General features: G+C 53.1%; 3 protein-coding genes across 3 annotated transcripts; 2 read left to right on the top strand and 1 right to left on the bottom strand.

Moving 5' to 3' along the window:
• Positions 1-223: 223 nt before the first annotated feature.
• On the bottom strand, positions 224-3,888 carry Fbxl8 (F-box and leucine rich repeat protein 8). The gene is made up of 3 exons (XM_026413260.1): positions 3,806-3,888; positions 2,077-2,274; positions 224-1,543 (listed from the first exon to the last, which is right to left on the bottom strand). Exons 2-3 carry the CDS (start codon positions 2,226-2,228, stop codon positions 571-573), a joined length of 1,125 nt encoding a protein of 374 aa, XP_026269045.1. The 5' UTR covers positions 2,229-2,274; positions 3,806-3,888; the 3' UTR covers positions 224-570.
• Positions 3,889-3,913: 25 nt separating this feature from the next.
• Positions 3,914-10,408, top strand: Tradd (TNFRSF1A associated via death domain). The gene is made up of 5 exons (XM_026413261.2): positions 3,914-4,017; positions 7,874-8,032; positions 8,926-9,203; positions 9,285-9,489; positions 9,636-10,408. The coding sequence occupies exons 2-5, from the start codon at positions 7,882-7,884 to the stop codon at positions 9,944-9,946; spliced, it is 945 nt and encodes a 314-aa protein (XP_026269046.1). The 5' UTR covers positions 3,914-4,017; positions 7,874-7,881; the 3' UTR covers positions 9,947-10,408.
• A 1,818-nt stretch (positions 10,409-12,226) lies between these two features.
• Positions 12,227-14,562, top strand: B3gnt9 (UDP-GlcNAc:betaGal beta-1,3-N-acetylglucosaminyltransferase 9). The gene is made up of 2 exons (XM_026413275.2): positions 12,227-12,288; positions 12,647-14,562. The coding sequence occupies exon 2, from the start codon at positions 12,698-12,700 to the stop codon at positions 13,904-13,906; it is 1,209 nt and encodes a 402-aa protein (XP_026269060.1). The 5' UTR covers positions 12,227-12,288; positions 12,647-12,697; the 3' UTR covers positions 13,907-14,562.
• The last annotated feature ends 122 nt before the right edge of the window (positions 14,563-14,684 follow it).

Genomic DNA, 14,684 nt, shown 5'->3' with positions numbered 1-14,684 from the left:
TTTACTATGAACTAGGAAAGTCCTAGTGAAGCCCCAGATAGAGCGGGCCGATAAGATAGTGAGGAAGCTAGACCTTTCCCGCCTAACGCTGGGGCATTGTCAATCCAAAAGGGCGAAGTGCCCCGCCCCTGACTCCCGCACCCGCAGCCCCATCTTGCACCTCTGCCCAGACGGCTCTTTCTCGGCTCTGCGCGTTCCTCATCCTCCCCTTCAGAACCTAGCCCGCCTTTCACCGGATGCAGAGATACTGTAGGATTTGTTTATTTCAAGCTCACCCCTAAGGCCGGGCCCACACCCGTGCCAGCCCTCCCCCATGCCGGACCGCAGAGCTGGCATGGAGCATGCAGAAGAGCTGGGGGACCCCAGTACGGCCGGGACAGAGCTGGCGTCTGCAGAAGTTGAGTGGACTCAGGGCACCTGTGCTCTACCGAACCGACACCGTGCCACTGGTCCCAAGAGGCACAAGAGACATGGAATTCCAAGGAAAGAACTGGCAGTTTGAGTGTGCTTGGGAAATTCCTTCCAGCGTCTCCGAGGCCTCAGGTTTGAGGGGAGGGAGGGTTTGTCCAATCACCGCACGAACGTGGGCCGCCAAGGATGTGGCTCACGCTTTAGTTTGAGCGTGTAGCTGCGCAGGCGCGGGCAGTGCGCGCGGAAGGCGTCCAACACCGATGTCCTCACGACGCAGAAGCAGTGTATTTCACGCAGGCCCGCGCAACGCGCCGCCAGCTCCTCTAGCGCAGTGTCCAGCTCTGATGAGGCGGAGGCGCGCACCTCAAGTGCGCGCAAGGTTGTGGCGTAGTGGCACGCGGCAAAACGCAACGGACCTATAGTGTCACCTGAGAGGTTGAGACGCAGTGTAGCCACGGGTACTGCAGGTTGCAGGACTCGCATCACGCTTTCAGCTGGCAGTGCAGGCTCCAGCTCCAGCTCCACAGTCAGCCCAGGGTGGCGGCAGTACAATGCTGCCCAGGCTTGATCGGGCAGTGGGGACGCGCGTGCATCTTCAGGGCTCGCGCACCGCAGGGCCAGGAGTGCAAAAGGCGCGCGATCTGGCTCAGCCAGCGCATCGAGGACAGCGTGGGACAAGCTGGCCAAGTGCAGGCCAAGGGTGCGCAGGCGCGGGCAGGCAGCCAGTAGCTTGAGTATTGAGCCTGGCCCCACGCTGTCCACCAGCGTATGGTTATCTAGGAAAAGGCTGCGGAGTTCTGGACAGCCACAGGCTACCTGCAGCACCAGCGTGTCATCCAGTGTGAAGGGCAAGCGCCGCAGGTCAAGGTGGCGCAGCTCCCTGGCGGCCCCACAGAGGACATGCACAGCATCCAGGATGTCTCGGCCTGCGTCAAAGAGCGGTTTGTCTCCGTGGCACTCCAGGCTCAAACCTCGAAGACCTGGGGCACGGTCTGCCAGTGCAATCAGCAGCTCGGTGGCTGCCCGGCGACTCGGCTTCCTCGACGGCTCAAATTCCAGCTGTAGGTTGTGAATGTGGTCCAGGCAGACAGACAGATATGGCGGCAGTATGCCTTCCCATTCACTGTCACAACTTGGGTTAGAACAGTGAAGAAAAGGCGTTGGCAGCCTCATAACGACAGGGGAGAACACTCCACCAACCTCTCAATTTGTGTGCAAGCTGCCCTCCCCACTTCCTGTTCCCAGTGCACACACCTCTCCCTCTGCACCATGCCTTTGCCCCACGGCAGCAGCTGAAACCCTGTCATAGACAGCCAATATTTCAGGAACTATAGCTGTCCTAAGGAAGCACGTGGGCACCTTGAACTGCCAGGTTCAAATTTCACCTCTGCCACTCTATGGATGAGTGGCCATAGGGAAGTGATTTTCTTTGCCTCTGTTTCCTATCAGTGCAATAATAATACTGTCACACCAGGTTTTCATGAGGATTAAATGGGTTAATATATGAATCTTATGTATTGTTAATATGTGTTGATATGTAGTAGGCGGTCAATAAATGTTAGGTTTTTGTTGTTTTTGCGGGAAGTCAATAAATCTCCCTAATCCCTGACTTCACAGGGAAAGTATAAAAATGAGGAATGGCAGGGGACAGAAAAGCCCTCTCACCTGATGTTTGTGTCGTGCCACACTGCACTGCTGGTGGCAGCAGCTGCCCAGGCCCTGCAGACCCCAGCGACAGCAGCACGATCCCTGAGTGACAGGTGGCGGAAGATTAGAGCAAGCACCTCCTGGGGCAGTTGTTCTCCTGGCTCCACCATGGTGTGGCTCTGGGTCGGGGGCTCCACCACTTCCAACAGCTCCGGACTGGAGAAAGAGACAGGGTCATCCCTGGGCCCAGGAAACATCTGAGCCTGGGTGTAGAAATATTTGTGGACTGAAAGCCGCTACAAAATTTGCAGAACCCAGTACAAAATGAAGATATGGGATTCCTATTCACAACGTTAAGAATTTCAGAGCTGGGGAGGATCACAAGTTTAAGGCAAATAGCAATTTAGGGAGAACCTGTCTCAAAATAAAAGAAGAACTAGGGATATAGCTCAGAGGTAGAGCACTCTCCTAGCATGCCCTAGGTTCGAGCTCCAGCACCATAAATAAATAAATAAATAAATAAATAAATAAATAAATAAATAAATAAATAAATAAGTTGCAAAATGTGGGGGCTCTGCCCCACTGCGCAGGTTTCAGGTTCATAAAGCCGGCCCTGGGTGCCAAAGCGTTTCTGGTTCTTTAAACTCTTTTTTCAATTGTGTAGTCACCAGGTGACTACACAGGTTCCAAGTTGAGAAACTTTGTCCAATCCCGCCAGCCACTAGAGTGACTAGGGTTAACCAGACGGAAGAATTCATGAAGAGTTTTGTCAGGGACAACGAGCCAATCAGAGAGCAGTGGCATGGGCGGGGCCCGGCGGGATCCACCCAGAGAGGGGAAACGTCTTTGCAGCCGGGGTCTAGCCCCGGAGTGTCCCGGGTGCTTTCTAAAACCGGCAAGACCTGCAAGGAAAAGCATGGGATCTGGGGTCAGATGGTTCTTGCCTCTGAGGAGCTGTAGTTCAAATTTGGATCCTGATCCTTGAGCAGCCCTGGCTCCCGCTTAGTAATTTGGAACTTCCTAGAGCCACCCCAGAGCGCAGCTTTTAGAGGGAAAATGTGCGTCCTCTTTTAAGGTGTGTGTGTGTGTGTGTGTGTGTGTGAGAGAGAGAGAGAGAGAGAGAGAGAGAGAGAGAGAGAGAGAGAGAGAGAGAGAGAGTGTGTGTGTGAGAGAGAGAGAGAGAGAGAGAGAGAGAGAGAGACTGAACTTACCACTAACCCCAGTCATTTTTATTTTTTGAGACTGCCTCGCTAAAATGCCCAGGCTGACCTTTAACTTGGGATCCTCCTGCCTCAGTTACCCGAGTAGCTGGAATTACATTTGTGCACCACCCCGCGCCTGACCTATGAAGTTGCCAGTTTTGTTTCAAGGTGCCTGAAGTGTTCTGTGCACATTTCACATCACTTGCTAGTATTTCCCCCGTATCTTCCAAGGTAGAGGTCTCTTCTGGAATACGTGTGAAGTGTACGCTGGGAATTGGATACCTAGGCCAGGTTTGTACCTGGGACCCATGGCACAGGGATTTTAGTGGGTTTAGTAGAGATCAGATTGTCAAACTAGATCCCCAGGGGGCACTAGAAAATTCTGATCACCAGGGGGCGTCTTCTTGTTGATCCACCAGGAATAGATGAAAGTCTGGCAGCTCTTACACTGCAGCCCTCCCCCCTCGTAAAAACTGCAAGTCCCAAAAGTCACGACCTGCGGGCAGTTCTTCCTGCCATCCAACCTCGGGCGCTGGTAATCTTACCTGCTCAGCGGACCAGATGGGCTTTGCCCAGAGACAGTGGACCGGCAGCAGAGAACAGCAGGGTGGGAAGGAGCTGCCTGGAAGGCGGGACACGGACGAACTGGGCGGCTCGAACGGGGGCACCGCCCCAGCGCCTCGGCGCACACCCGGAAGCGGCTCAGTGCAGCGGAGCCTGGCGGGCGTGGGAACTCAGGCCCGGCCAAGGCGGGCAGGTTAGTGCAGTTAATGGGTGGGCTTGCTGGTGTGGCAGGAGCAGAGGCTGATCCTGGCTCTCAAGCGTGGGCATCGCGCGGTTGTCACCGCGGCTGCTCTGGCCAGCTACTGCGGCGGCCTCTTGGGCTCTTTCAATGGGAGGCGGTGGGGAGTACGGAATGTGACCCTTGCAGGTTCCTTGCCCCAACCAAGGGCTTTTGCGGGGTGGCAGGGCCCTGAACTTGAGGGTGAAGGGAGAGCAGGGCTGGTCTGAACAGTTCTGTGAGCCGAGACCCCCGGGCACGTGCAGAATGAAGGTGGACTAGTAGGAACCGGGGAAGCTCCTGTAAAGAGGCCTGAAACAGCTAAAGAGCTCCCAAACGGGGCAGCAGATGAGTAGGGGGCGCGCCGGGCTGGTCACCCAGAATTGCAGGCTTTCAGTCCTTGGGCCACTCTTGGGGGCTGTCCCTGCCAATCAGCCAGAGGTAGGGCTGCATGAGGACACATGTTTTGTGTTAGGGTGCGATGCCTGGTTGGCCTCTTGTAGTTGGCGCACTTTTTGATACTCAAATATCCATATAATGTCATCCAGATAAACCTGGTTACAGGGTCAGCCTGGAAGCCTAGGGCCAGCCTGGAAGCCTTGGCCCAGACGGAGCAGGGGTGGACTCTTGGTGGGTGAGGCTCGGGGCTTCCCAAAGAGGGGTTTTCTGTGGAAGGACATGCAGGAAGGATGATTCCCAAAAGGAAAATCTGGAGCTCCAGCTCCAGCTCCAGCCAAGCAGACTTCCCCCATGTGCCTAGTACTAGTGTGTTGGGCATCGCCCCATCTCCAGGTTTCCAGTGCCTAATAGCAGGCCTGATCTGTTCCATTTTGTCCCTACTTATATCCTTTGAGGTGAAACTATGTTCATCAGGTCAGCATTTACTTCCAAGTCAGGGGGCTAGGAAGATATGAAAGTGGAAACATTTCCAGGGTCCGCTAGGCCACTTATCCAGGGCTCCCCACTTGTTTTGCCTCTTTGGCTTGCTCCCAACCTCTGTTGGCCCTACTTGTCATCTGCAGAGTTTTGAGTTTCATCCTGTTGTTTTTCTTTCTTTTTTTTCTGTTACTAGGGATTTATCACTGAGATACATTCTCACCATCTTTTTTTGGGTACTGGGGATTGAACTCAGGGCCACTCAACCACTGAGCCACATCCCCAGCCCTATTTTGTATTTTATTTAGAGATAGGGTCTCATTGTGTTGCTTAGCACCTCTGCTATTGCTGAGGCTGGCTTTGAACTCACAATCCTCCTGTCTCAGCCTCCCAGGCTGGAATTACAGGCATTCACCACTATGCCCAACCCCAGCCCCTTCTCTCTTCTCTCTCTCTATATATCTATATCTATATCTATCTATCTATCTATCTATCTATCTATCTATCTCTCTCTCTCTCTCTCTATATATATATATATATATATATATATATATATAAATTGTTGATGGACCTTTACTTTATTTATTTATATGTGATGCTGAGAATTGAACCCAGTGCTTCACACATGCCAGGCAAGTGCTCTACCATTGAGCCACAACTCCAGCCCCCCGCCAGTCCTATTTTTTTTTTTTTTTTGGTACCAGGATTGGATTCAGGGGCCTTGACAACTGAGACACATTCCCAGCCCTATTTTGTATTTTATTTAGTGATGAGGTCTCACTGAGTTGCTTAGTACCTCCCTGTTGCTGAGGCTGGCTTTGAACCCACATCCTCTTGTCTCAGCTCCTGAGCTGCTGGGATTACAAGCCTGCACCACTACGCCTGGCCCTCCATCCCTTTTAATAAAGACATTTACTTTGCTTTTTTTTTTAAACACAAAGGAAATGTGTCTTTATTTTATTTTTGGTGGTGAGAATTGAAGCCAAGGCTTGAACATGCCACGCAAGCACTCTACCACTGAGCTATAGTACCAGCCCCAAATGTTTCTATCTTATATAAAGTAGAAGATATTGCTGAATAAAATGAAACAAAAATTACCCCAGCCACTCCCCCAATCCTGATCTGTTAATTTTCAGATTACTGTTTTGGGTAAATACACAGTATTAATGTTTTAATTATGTAATGACTTGCATGGAGTGGGAACTCCAAAAAGTGTGTCCCCTGTGTTCAGACCCAGGGTAGGGCCATTGCCAGTTTTCATTTCTCTTGCCAGGGTGGGTAATGCTGGAGGGCCTAAATAGTGTTCTAGCTTTGGCCCTCAGGTTAGAGCCTGGGGAAGGTCTGAAGTGCAGCCTCTGCTCTCTGCCTTAACCTCAAGGATGTTCAAGGTTGTAGAGTTGGCTCCTCCTGGGACCCCCTCCCCTGAGGCTCCCTGTCTGTAAATAGAAGACAGCTGGGAATCCTCTTTCTGTCCTGCCCAGAGCTTGGGCTCAGCACCCTTCTGAACCTACTATCTGTAAATGCTGACAGAAAGTAAAGGAATGTGACTTATGGGATAAGGAGCTGGGGAATTGAGTTCATTTCTAGAAAGAGGGGGTATCCCCTCAGGTGAGCTGTCGGACTTGTCTCTTCCTGGGCCAATAGCTGGGAGGCCACTGAACAGAGGGTCAATACATTGGTTGCCTGGCTGGGAATTTTGCTTCCTGCCAGACTTTGATAGAAGATGACTGGAGAAGATGTTACTACTAAGGAGCTCTGACTATCTGGATAGGAATGAACCTACAATAGAATAATTTGAGTTGGAGAAGAGCCCAATTCCAAGGACTTATAACAAAGAGGGATGGTTTTTCTTACATACCTGAACAGTCCAGGCTGTAAGAGCTTCAGGGACAGCTGAATCCAGGGCCATAGAGTGGTTAGAAGTTCCCTTCTCCATCTCTTGGCTTTGTTTCCTTCTGTGTTGGTTTCATTCTCAACCAGGCTCTTTCCAAGCAATGGCAAAACAGACCGCCCCTTCCTTCAGTTTAGCCCCAGGGGAAAGGAAATTAGTACATCTTTCCTATTGATCCAGGCAGAGTTGCAGGGTTGATTCTCACTGGTCCAACTTGAGCCCTATTCCCCAAACCCAAACTAGAATAGTGAGAGAATATGCAGTTTGGTCAGACTTGCTTCATATGACCAGACCTGGACAGAGATTGAGAAAACAGAGGAAGAAAGTTCTTAGAGGTATCTTGGGATTGGGAGAAGGAATCTGGGTGGGATTAAACTGCAGGTTTCTTTTGAAGTGAAGCCAGGTGTAGTAGTGGGAAGGTAGATGAAATAACCTAAGGGTACGGCTGTGGACCCACAGGGACCCTGGGGACCCAAGTTTAAGTTGAAGGCAAGGCCAGGACCTAGGTCTGGTTGGCCTTGGGGCATTGGCACTATCCAGAATAGTCTCTTGTCAGTTTTGGTAAAAAAGACACTGGCCTGAGCTAGGATTGTGGCTTAGTGGTAGAGTGCTCACCTAGTAGATCGCTCACCTAGCACATGCGAGGCCCTGGGTTGGAGCCTCAGCACCACATAAAAATAAATAAATGAAATAAAGGTATTGTGTCCAACTAAAACAAAAAAAAATATATATTAAAAAAAAAGACACTGACCTGAGGAGGAGGCAGAGCTTCTCTGCTTCCACTGCAGGGTCCACCTCCACTTTTCTGCCACCATGATCCTGGATTTTTTCAGGAAGATAGTGGAAGGACAATATTCACTGTAAGTCTGGGTTAGGAGGGGCTCTGTTTAGAGCCAGAGGCACAGGGTGCCACCTGTGAACTCTTTACCTCAAGTGTGCCAGTTGAATCGGCCACTGAGCCTGAAGGACAAACAGATGTTCACAGTGTTTTGGAGCCACACATGGGATTGGATGGTTGTCTCCAAGGCTAGGATAACCTAGATGCCTGTGCCTGTCTGTCTCTAGGAGGTAAGATGGCAGCTGGGCCAAATGGGCACGAAGAGTGGGTGGGCAGTGCATACCTGTTTTTGGAATCCTTACTGGACAAGGTGGTTCTGTCTGATGCCTATGCACACCCCCAGAAGAAGGTGGCAGTATACAGGGCTCTACAGACATCATTGACAGGTGGGTAAATGGGTAGGAATGGGAGAGCAAGAGGTGGGCTAGGCTCTTTTGTGGGTGGGGCAGGGGTAATACCCCACCTCCTGGATTTGGTGGGCCTGGGCTTATAGCCACTTTCAGGAAAAGAATTGGGTGAGGGAGGGTAAGTGTAAGGTAGAGAAAACTGGCTGTGTAGGATTTGTCTTCTCTGCTTACTGCATGTGTGTGTCCTTGAGCATAATCATGTTTATCCATGATTGTACATCTACCTATTTCTGCACTAATGTCCCGCTACTCGATGCCCCCCACTGTGGAGCAGCCAGCTCACTCCTTCCTAGTAATCACAGGTTTCTCTCTTCTCTTTTCCTCTCTCACTACAGCACTCCTTGCCCAAGACCCCTCCCCACTACTTATCATTCCAGGTTCTTCTTTCTCATCTCAGGGTAGAAGCCACAGGAGGCTGAAGCTGGTTGGGGCATCCAGCTCCATCCTTAGAAAATCAAGAACTCCTCTCTTTCCAGGGGAAAGGGAACCACACTAGGTGGAAGCCAAAGACCTGAGACCTCCTGCCCTTCCCCTGCCTGCCTATGCACATGGCCTGGTGGCCCAGGGCATATGCCCCCTTTCTGTGTTGCAAAGCCCCTCTCTTCTATTTGGGATTTAAGAGATAGGGCTAGGTGGCACCTACTCTTATCTTGGAATGTACTATATGATAGATCCTGGCCTGCTTTCTGGGTTGTTGCTATTTGCATTCCCTTTTTTGTTTCCAAGCTGGGTACTCTGGATAATCTAGTATCCCAGGTTAGAGAATGGGGACGGGGGTTTGACCATGGGCTTTGCCCCTCCTCGGGCTTAGAGAACGCCCCACTTGGGGACCTCTTGGGGACCACCTGGCGCCTGACTGCTCACCTCCGCAGAGAGCGCTGAGAGCCCAGACGTGCTGCAGATACTCAAGATCCACCGCAGCGACCCGCAGCTGATTGTGCAGTTGCGTTTCTGTGGGCGACAGCCCTGTAGCCGCTTCCTCCAAGTCTACCGGGAAGGAACTCTGCGCGCCAAGCTGCAAAGTTGCTTGGCAGCAGCGCTGGCCCAACACTCTGTACCGCTGCAGCTGGAGCTGCGCGCTGGAGCCGAGAGGCTAGATGCTTGGCTGACGGACGAGGAGCATTGTTTGAATTGCATCTTAGCCCAGAAGGTGCGGCAGGATGGGGTCCCCATGGGGTAGGGTGGGGATTCACGGATAAAAGCCCCTCTGACCTCGTACTCCCTTCCCTAGCCCGACCGGCTCCGGGATGAGGAACTAGCTGAGCTGGAAGATGCGCTCTGCAATCTAACGTGTGGTTTGGAGGGCCAGGGTGATAATGTGGATGTGGATGTTGATGTCCTCCCAGCCCCCTCGCAGTCCCTGGTCCCCTCTCCGCCAGAGGAAAAGCCACCGCCCTTGTCTGGACAGACGTTTCTGTTCCAGGGTCGGCCAGTAGGTGAGGTGCAAGCGCAAAGGTGGGGTCCCCGGGAGGTTGGAGTTTGGGCAGGGGTGATGGTTAGGCTAGACGTCAGTGGCTGGGCACAGGTGGAGGCCAACTCTTGGGTCCCTCCCACCCACCTGCCTCCCCAACTCCCTCCACAGCGAATCGGCCACTGAGCCTGCAGGATCAACAGACGTTTGCACGTTCAGTGGGCCTCAAGTGGCGTAGGGTGGGACGCTCACTGCAGCGCAGCTGTCGGGCATTGCGCGACCCAGCGTTGGACTCACTGGCCTATGAATACGAGCGTGATGGGCTGTACGAGCAGGCCTTCCAATTGCTGCGTCGCTTCGTGCAGGCAGAGGGCCGCCGAGCCACACTGCAGCGCCTAGTAGAGGCGCTTGAGGAGAATGAGCTCACCAGTCTGGCAGAGGACCTGCTGGGCATGGCAGGTCCTGATGGAGGCCTGGCCTAGACCCGGTTCCAAGGATGCAGCAGTCTACCAGGAGCCCAGCAGCGTTTGGAGCATCTGGATGGTTCTAGAGTCCCTTCTGCTACTACTGTTACTATTGCTGACCCTCCTTCCAAATCCACTGGAACCCTACAACTACATTTAAAACCTCTACTTCACTGAGCTCCTGCAGCAGAGTTGAGTGCCTTCTCCAGGATCCATAGGAACACCTGTTGAGCTCCTGGGACATACCACTGGGGATTCTGCTCTAGATTCTTTGATGGAGACAGTATGAATGTCGTTCTCATCTTCCTCTATCCCCAAAAGAGAATCTTCTGGTTAGCCCTCACCCCCTTCACTCCTTGAACAGTGACTCAATAAGCGCCTGGAATTTCCTTGTCCTAGGCACCACCCTCGGTGCTGCAAATACTGTAGTGAACCAAATACCCAAATCCCGCTTGCCCCAGCTCACTCAGTGTGAGACCCAAGTACCTAGCAATGGTAATAAAATGTAACTTTCACTCAGGGAATTGTGGGAACACAGAGGCCTACCCCAGGCTGGTGTTAGGATCCTGAAGAGATGAGCTGGTGGGAAAGGTGAGGTGGGGAGTTGAGAGAAAGGCAGTGCTCTGGGCATAGCAAGCACCCTGGGGTCTTGAGGAAGGGAATAGGGAAGAGAAGTCTAGAGTGGCTGGAGGGGGTTGTTGAATGACCCATTAGTGAAGGAGAACATGGAGTCTGGTGAGCCGTTTTACAGAATTTGGATTTAATAATGAGGCCAATGAGAAGCCTTTGAAGGGTTTGGGAATTAAGACTGAGAGGCTGGTGAGGATGAAGAGAGAGAGAGAGAGAGAAAGAAAGAGAGAGGGAGAGAGATAGAGGCATGCACGGAGAGAGGGGGAAGGAGAGAGGGAGAGATTGCAAGAAAAAGCAGCAAGAAGGAGACAGATACTGAAGGGGCAGTAGCTGCAGCAATGGAGGAAAAGGGATGAACACCAGGAGATGTTCAGGAAGAAGAATTGGCCTTGGTAACCCTGGATTGGAATGGGGTAAAGAGGACCCAAAGTTTCTTCCTTTGCCAGTGGGATGGAGGCTTGGGGTGGCCCTGTTTGCTCTGTTCATGGGAAATGGTGTTCCTGTAGGACATCCAGTGAGGGAGTGTGAAGGCTGCTGGGTATATAGTTCTGGGTTTAGGAGGAGGGTCACGGGTAAAGATTCATGAATGGACAGAGTGGGACTGAAGGACACTTACTAGAAAAGTGTAACCCCAAGAATAAAGAGGAAAACCAGGGGTTTGGGGGTCAGGGAATACTCACTGTGGTAAGAAAGCCGGCTGACAGATCAGTTGAGACTGAGGTGTATTCAGTTAATAACATGGAGGTTCTGGGTGGAGGTACCATGGAAAGGAGTGGGAAGTGAAGCAGTGATGCACACCTTTCCTGGGGGTTTTCTACTCCAAGCTCTACCACATAGGCTGAGGTCTGGAGACCCTGAGTTCCAGGAAGAGACAGTTGAAAGCTGGCAGCAGAGTTAGGCAAGGACTGGGATCTCAGGCTCCAGGGTGCCACTCTGCTCACCTTGATCTCAGGTCAAAGCTTTTGCTGAGTGGCCTCTTCCAGGAGCTTTACCAATCCCTGCTAACCCAATCTGGTCAGCAGTGACATTTCTATGTGCAGGAGGCTCTGCGGGGGAGCAGGAGACTCAAAACTGAATCTGGGACTGGACTCAGGCCTATAAGCTCCTGGAAGACAGGGCTGCATTGCTTGCCTGGGAAGTTCATGCAGACAGGGTTGGCCTGCTGTCTGGTATCACAATGGGGACAAAGGAGAGGTGGGATGGGGGAAGCACAGAGGATTCCTGGACTGAATTCCAAAAGATTTGGGACAGTACTTTCTGCCTGTATGATCCTCCTGGGCCTAAGAAGCAGCGTCCCCATCTGGGCATAAGTAACGAGAACTGGAGAAGCAGTTTTGTGTGTGCAAACCGTCCTCACTGGGCAGTTTACTGGGTGGCAGGCGGGGGCATTCCGTGCGAGTGGGGGGTAACCAGAGACACCAATACTTACCAGGCCTCAGAAAAGCGGTCTTGGGGAGTCTGAGCTAGCACCAAGAATAGGCCTTCCCAGCAAGAATCGCCCCTAAGGAATCCTCTCAGGGATTAATCCTCACTCTGAGTTCCCGGCGCGGCGCTGGGGCGGAGCTGAGCTCCAGATGTCCGGGCGCGCACAGCTGGAGGGTCACGTGGCACGGCCTCGGTCCCCTTCCTGCCAACGCTGCATTTGGCCCAGGCCCCGTCCATGGCCGCCCTTGGGACCCTGCGCTGAGCCCGAGGCTCCAGCGTCAGGGGGCCACGCTGCCGCTCCCAGAGTGAGTGTCGGGATCCCAGAGCAGAGGTTGGGGCGGGGAGGAGAAAGGTAGAAGGGATTCGGTCCTAGCGTGAGGGGTGGGAGAAGGTAGGGCTGAGAAAGGGCCTTTCTGCCCGGCTTTAGCCTCTTGGGCACCCTCCCGGGCTGGAGTCGGTGGGGATGGGAGTTCGCTACAAGGGGGAACATCTTGTCCCTTCAGGCTGCTAGTCCCAGCGGTGCGAGGAGGAGGTGCAACGGAGGGGAATGAACGGCCGGTAGTTTAAGACCCCCCGCCCAGGGTGTGGTCTCCCGCACCCTCCTCTCCGGGAGGCGGGGCTGGGAGCCTCTGACCCCCACCCGCCACCCGTCCTTGCTTCCAGAGGCTCTGCGGGCGACCCTTCGAAGAGAGGGCGGGCGTCGGCCACGCGGTCATGAGGAGGAGGCTGCGCCTACGCCGGGATGCGTCACTCACGCTGCTCCTCAGCGCCGCCCTTGGCCTCTTACTGTATGCACAGCGCGACGGCGCGGCCCCCACTACTAGCATGCCGCAAGCGCGAGGGCGGGAGGCACAAAGACCCACCCCAGGTCCCCGAGCATTCCAGGTACTGGACTCTGGCGCAGCCCCACCGGCCTACGAAGGGGACACGCCGCCATCGCCCACTCCCACCGGCTCTTTTGATTTCCGCCGCTACTTGCGCGCCAAGGACCAGCGGCGCTTTTCACTCCTCATTAACCAACCTCACAAGTGCCGTGGTGATGGTGCACCTGGTGGCCGACCTGACCTGCTCATAGCTGTCAAGTCGGTGGCAGCTGACTTCGAGAGGCGACAAGCTGTGCGCCAGACGTGGGGTGCCGAGGGTCGCGTGCAGGGGGCCCTTGTACGCCGTGTGTTCCTGCTGGGGGTGCCCAGGAGTGCAAGCACCAATAAGGCTTACCCGGAGGGGGTGGGCACACAGACACACTGGCGTGCACTGCTGCATGCTGAGAGCCATGCATATTCGGACATCTTGCTCTGGGCCTTCGATGACACTTTTTTCAACTTAACACTTAAGGAGATCCACTTTCTGGCCTGGGCCTCAGCCTTTTGCCCCAACGTGCGCTTTGTTTTTAAAGGTGATGCTGATGTATTTGTACACGTGGGGAACCTGCTGGAGTTCCTAGCATCGAAGGATCCTGCGCAGGACTTGCTTGCAGGTGACGTAATAGTGCAGGCGAGGCCAATCCGTGCTAGGGCCAGTAAGTACTACATCCCAGAGGCTGTGTATGGCCTGCCTGCCTATCCAGCCTACGCAGGTGGTGGTGGTTTTGTTCTTTCTGGAGCTACGCTGCACCGCCTGGCAAGTGCCTGTGCACAGGTTGAGCTCTTTCCCATCGATGATGTCTTTCTAGGCATGTGTCTGCAGCGCCTCCGGCTCACACCTGAGCCTCACCCAGCTTTCCGTACCTTTGGCATTTCCCAGCCTTCTGCAGCACCACACCTGAGCACCTTCGACCCCTGCTTCTACCGCGAATTGGTTGTAGTACATGGGCTCTCAGCTGCTGACATCTGGCTTATGTGGCGCCTGCTGCATGGGTCACATGGGCCAGTCTGTGCACATAGGCAGCCAGTTGCTGCAGGCCCCTTCCAGTGGGGCTCTTAGCCACCCATCACAGTGCCAAGCTTCTCTTAGCCCCAGGATGGAACAGAAGAGAGCCTGAAGGAGATTCCTGTGTGAATTATTAAGGTGTGGGTTACTCTTTCCTAGATTACCTGTGTCTGCCTCCTCAGAATCCCAGGGTATGGAAACTGAGTTTGGCATTTCCTGTTGGCTCACACTACACAGAGGAGGTCTAAAAAACAATGTATTGGTGACCAGGAGTAGAGCTATGGCTGAGGTGGAGGAAGACCATGTCTTGCCCAACAGGCCCCAGAGCAATGGACATATTTAATCATCCTAGTAGCACATAGGTGTGTGTTCAGGTGGACGCTTGGTTTTGAACTCCTAGGATGATGCAGACACATGCAGCTCCTCAAGGCCAGGTCCCACAGCCTTCATGGACCTGGCAGGCATTCTGTCATAACTCAATCTAGACATGTTGCTTGCCACCTGCTTCTTCAATTGGATTCCCAGCCCTGCCTACATCTTTAGATCTTTCCCCTCTCAGGTCTGCTTTCCTGGGCCAACTCCAATAGGATCCAGGTCTGCCTGGTACATCATGGATAGAGCCATATCAAGGACAACTATGTCATGTTCCTAAAGTCTTTCCCCATATCCTATACCCATACACTATGCCATTGTTAAAAGCTGTCCCGTCCCCTTCAGAGGAGCCATGGCTGTCTCCTCAGACTTTTCTACTATAAAATTTCTCATATTCTTCAACCACCCCCTTCCTAAAAAATAAATACTTCCACACTTATTTCAGTACAAATATCTCAGC

This window comes from Urocitellus parryii, chromosome 15 (assembly GCF_045843805.1).
Source record: "Urocitellus parryii isolate mUroPar1 chromosome 15, mUroPar1.hap1, whole genome shotgun sequence".
In the NCBI taxonomy this organism is placed as follows: domain Eukaryota; kingdom Metazoa; phylum Chordata; class Mammalia; order Rodentia; family Sciuridae; genus Urocitellus; species Urocitellus parryii.
Note: the sequence above shows the minus strand (reverse complement) of the source record. Positions and strands in the feature narration are given on the sequence as shown.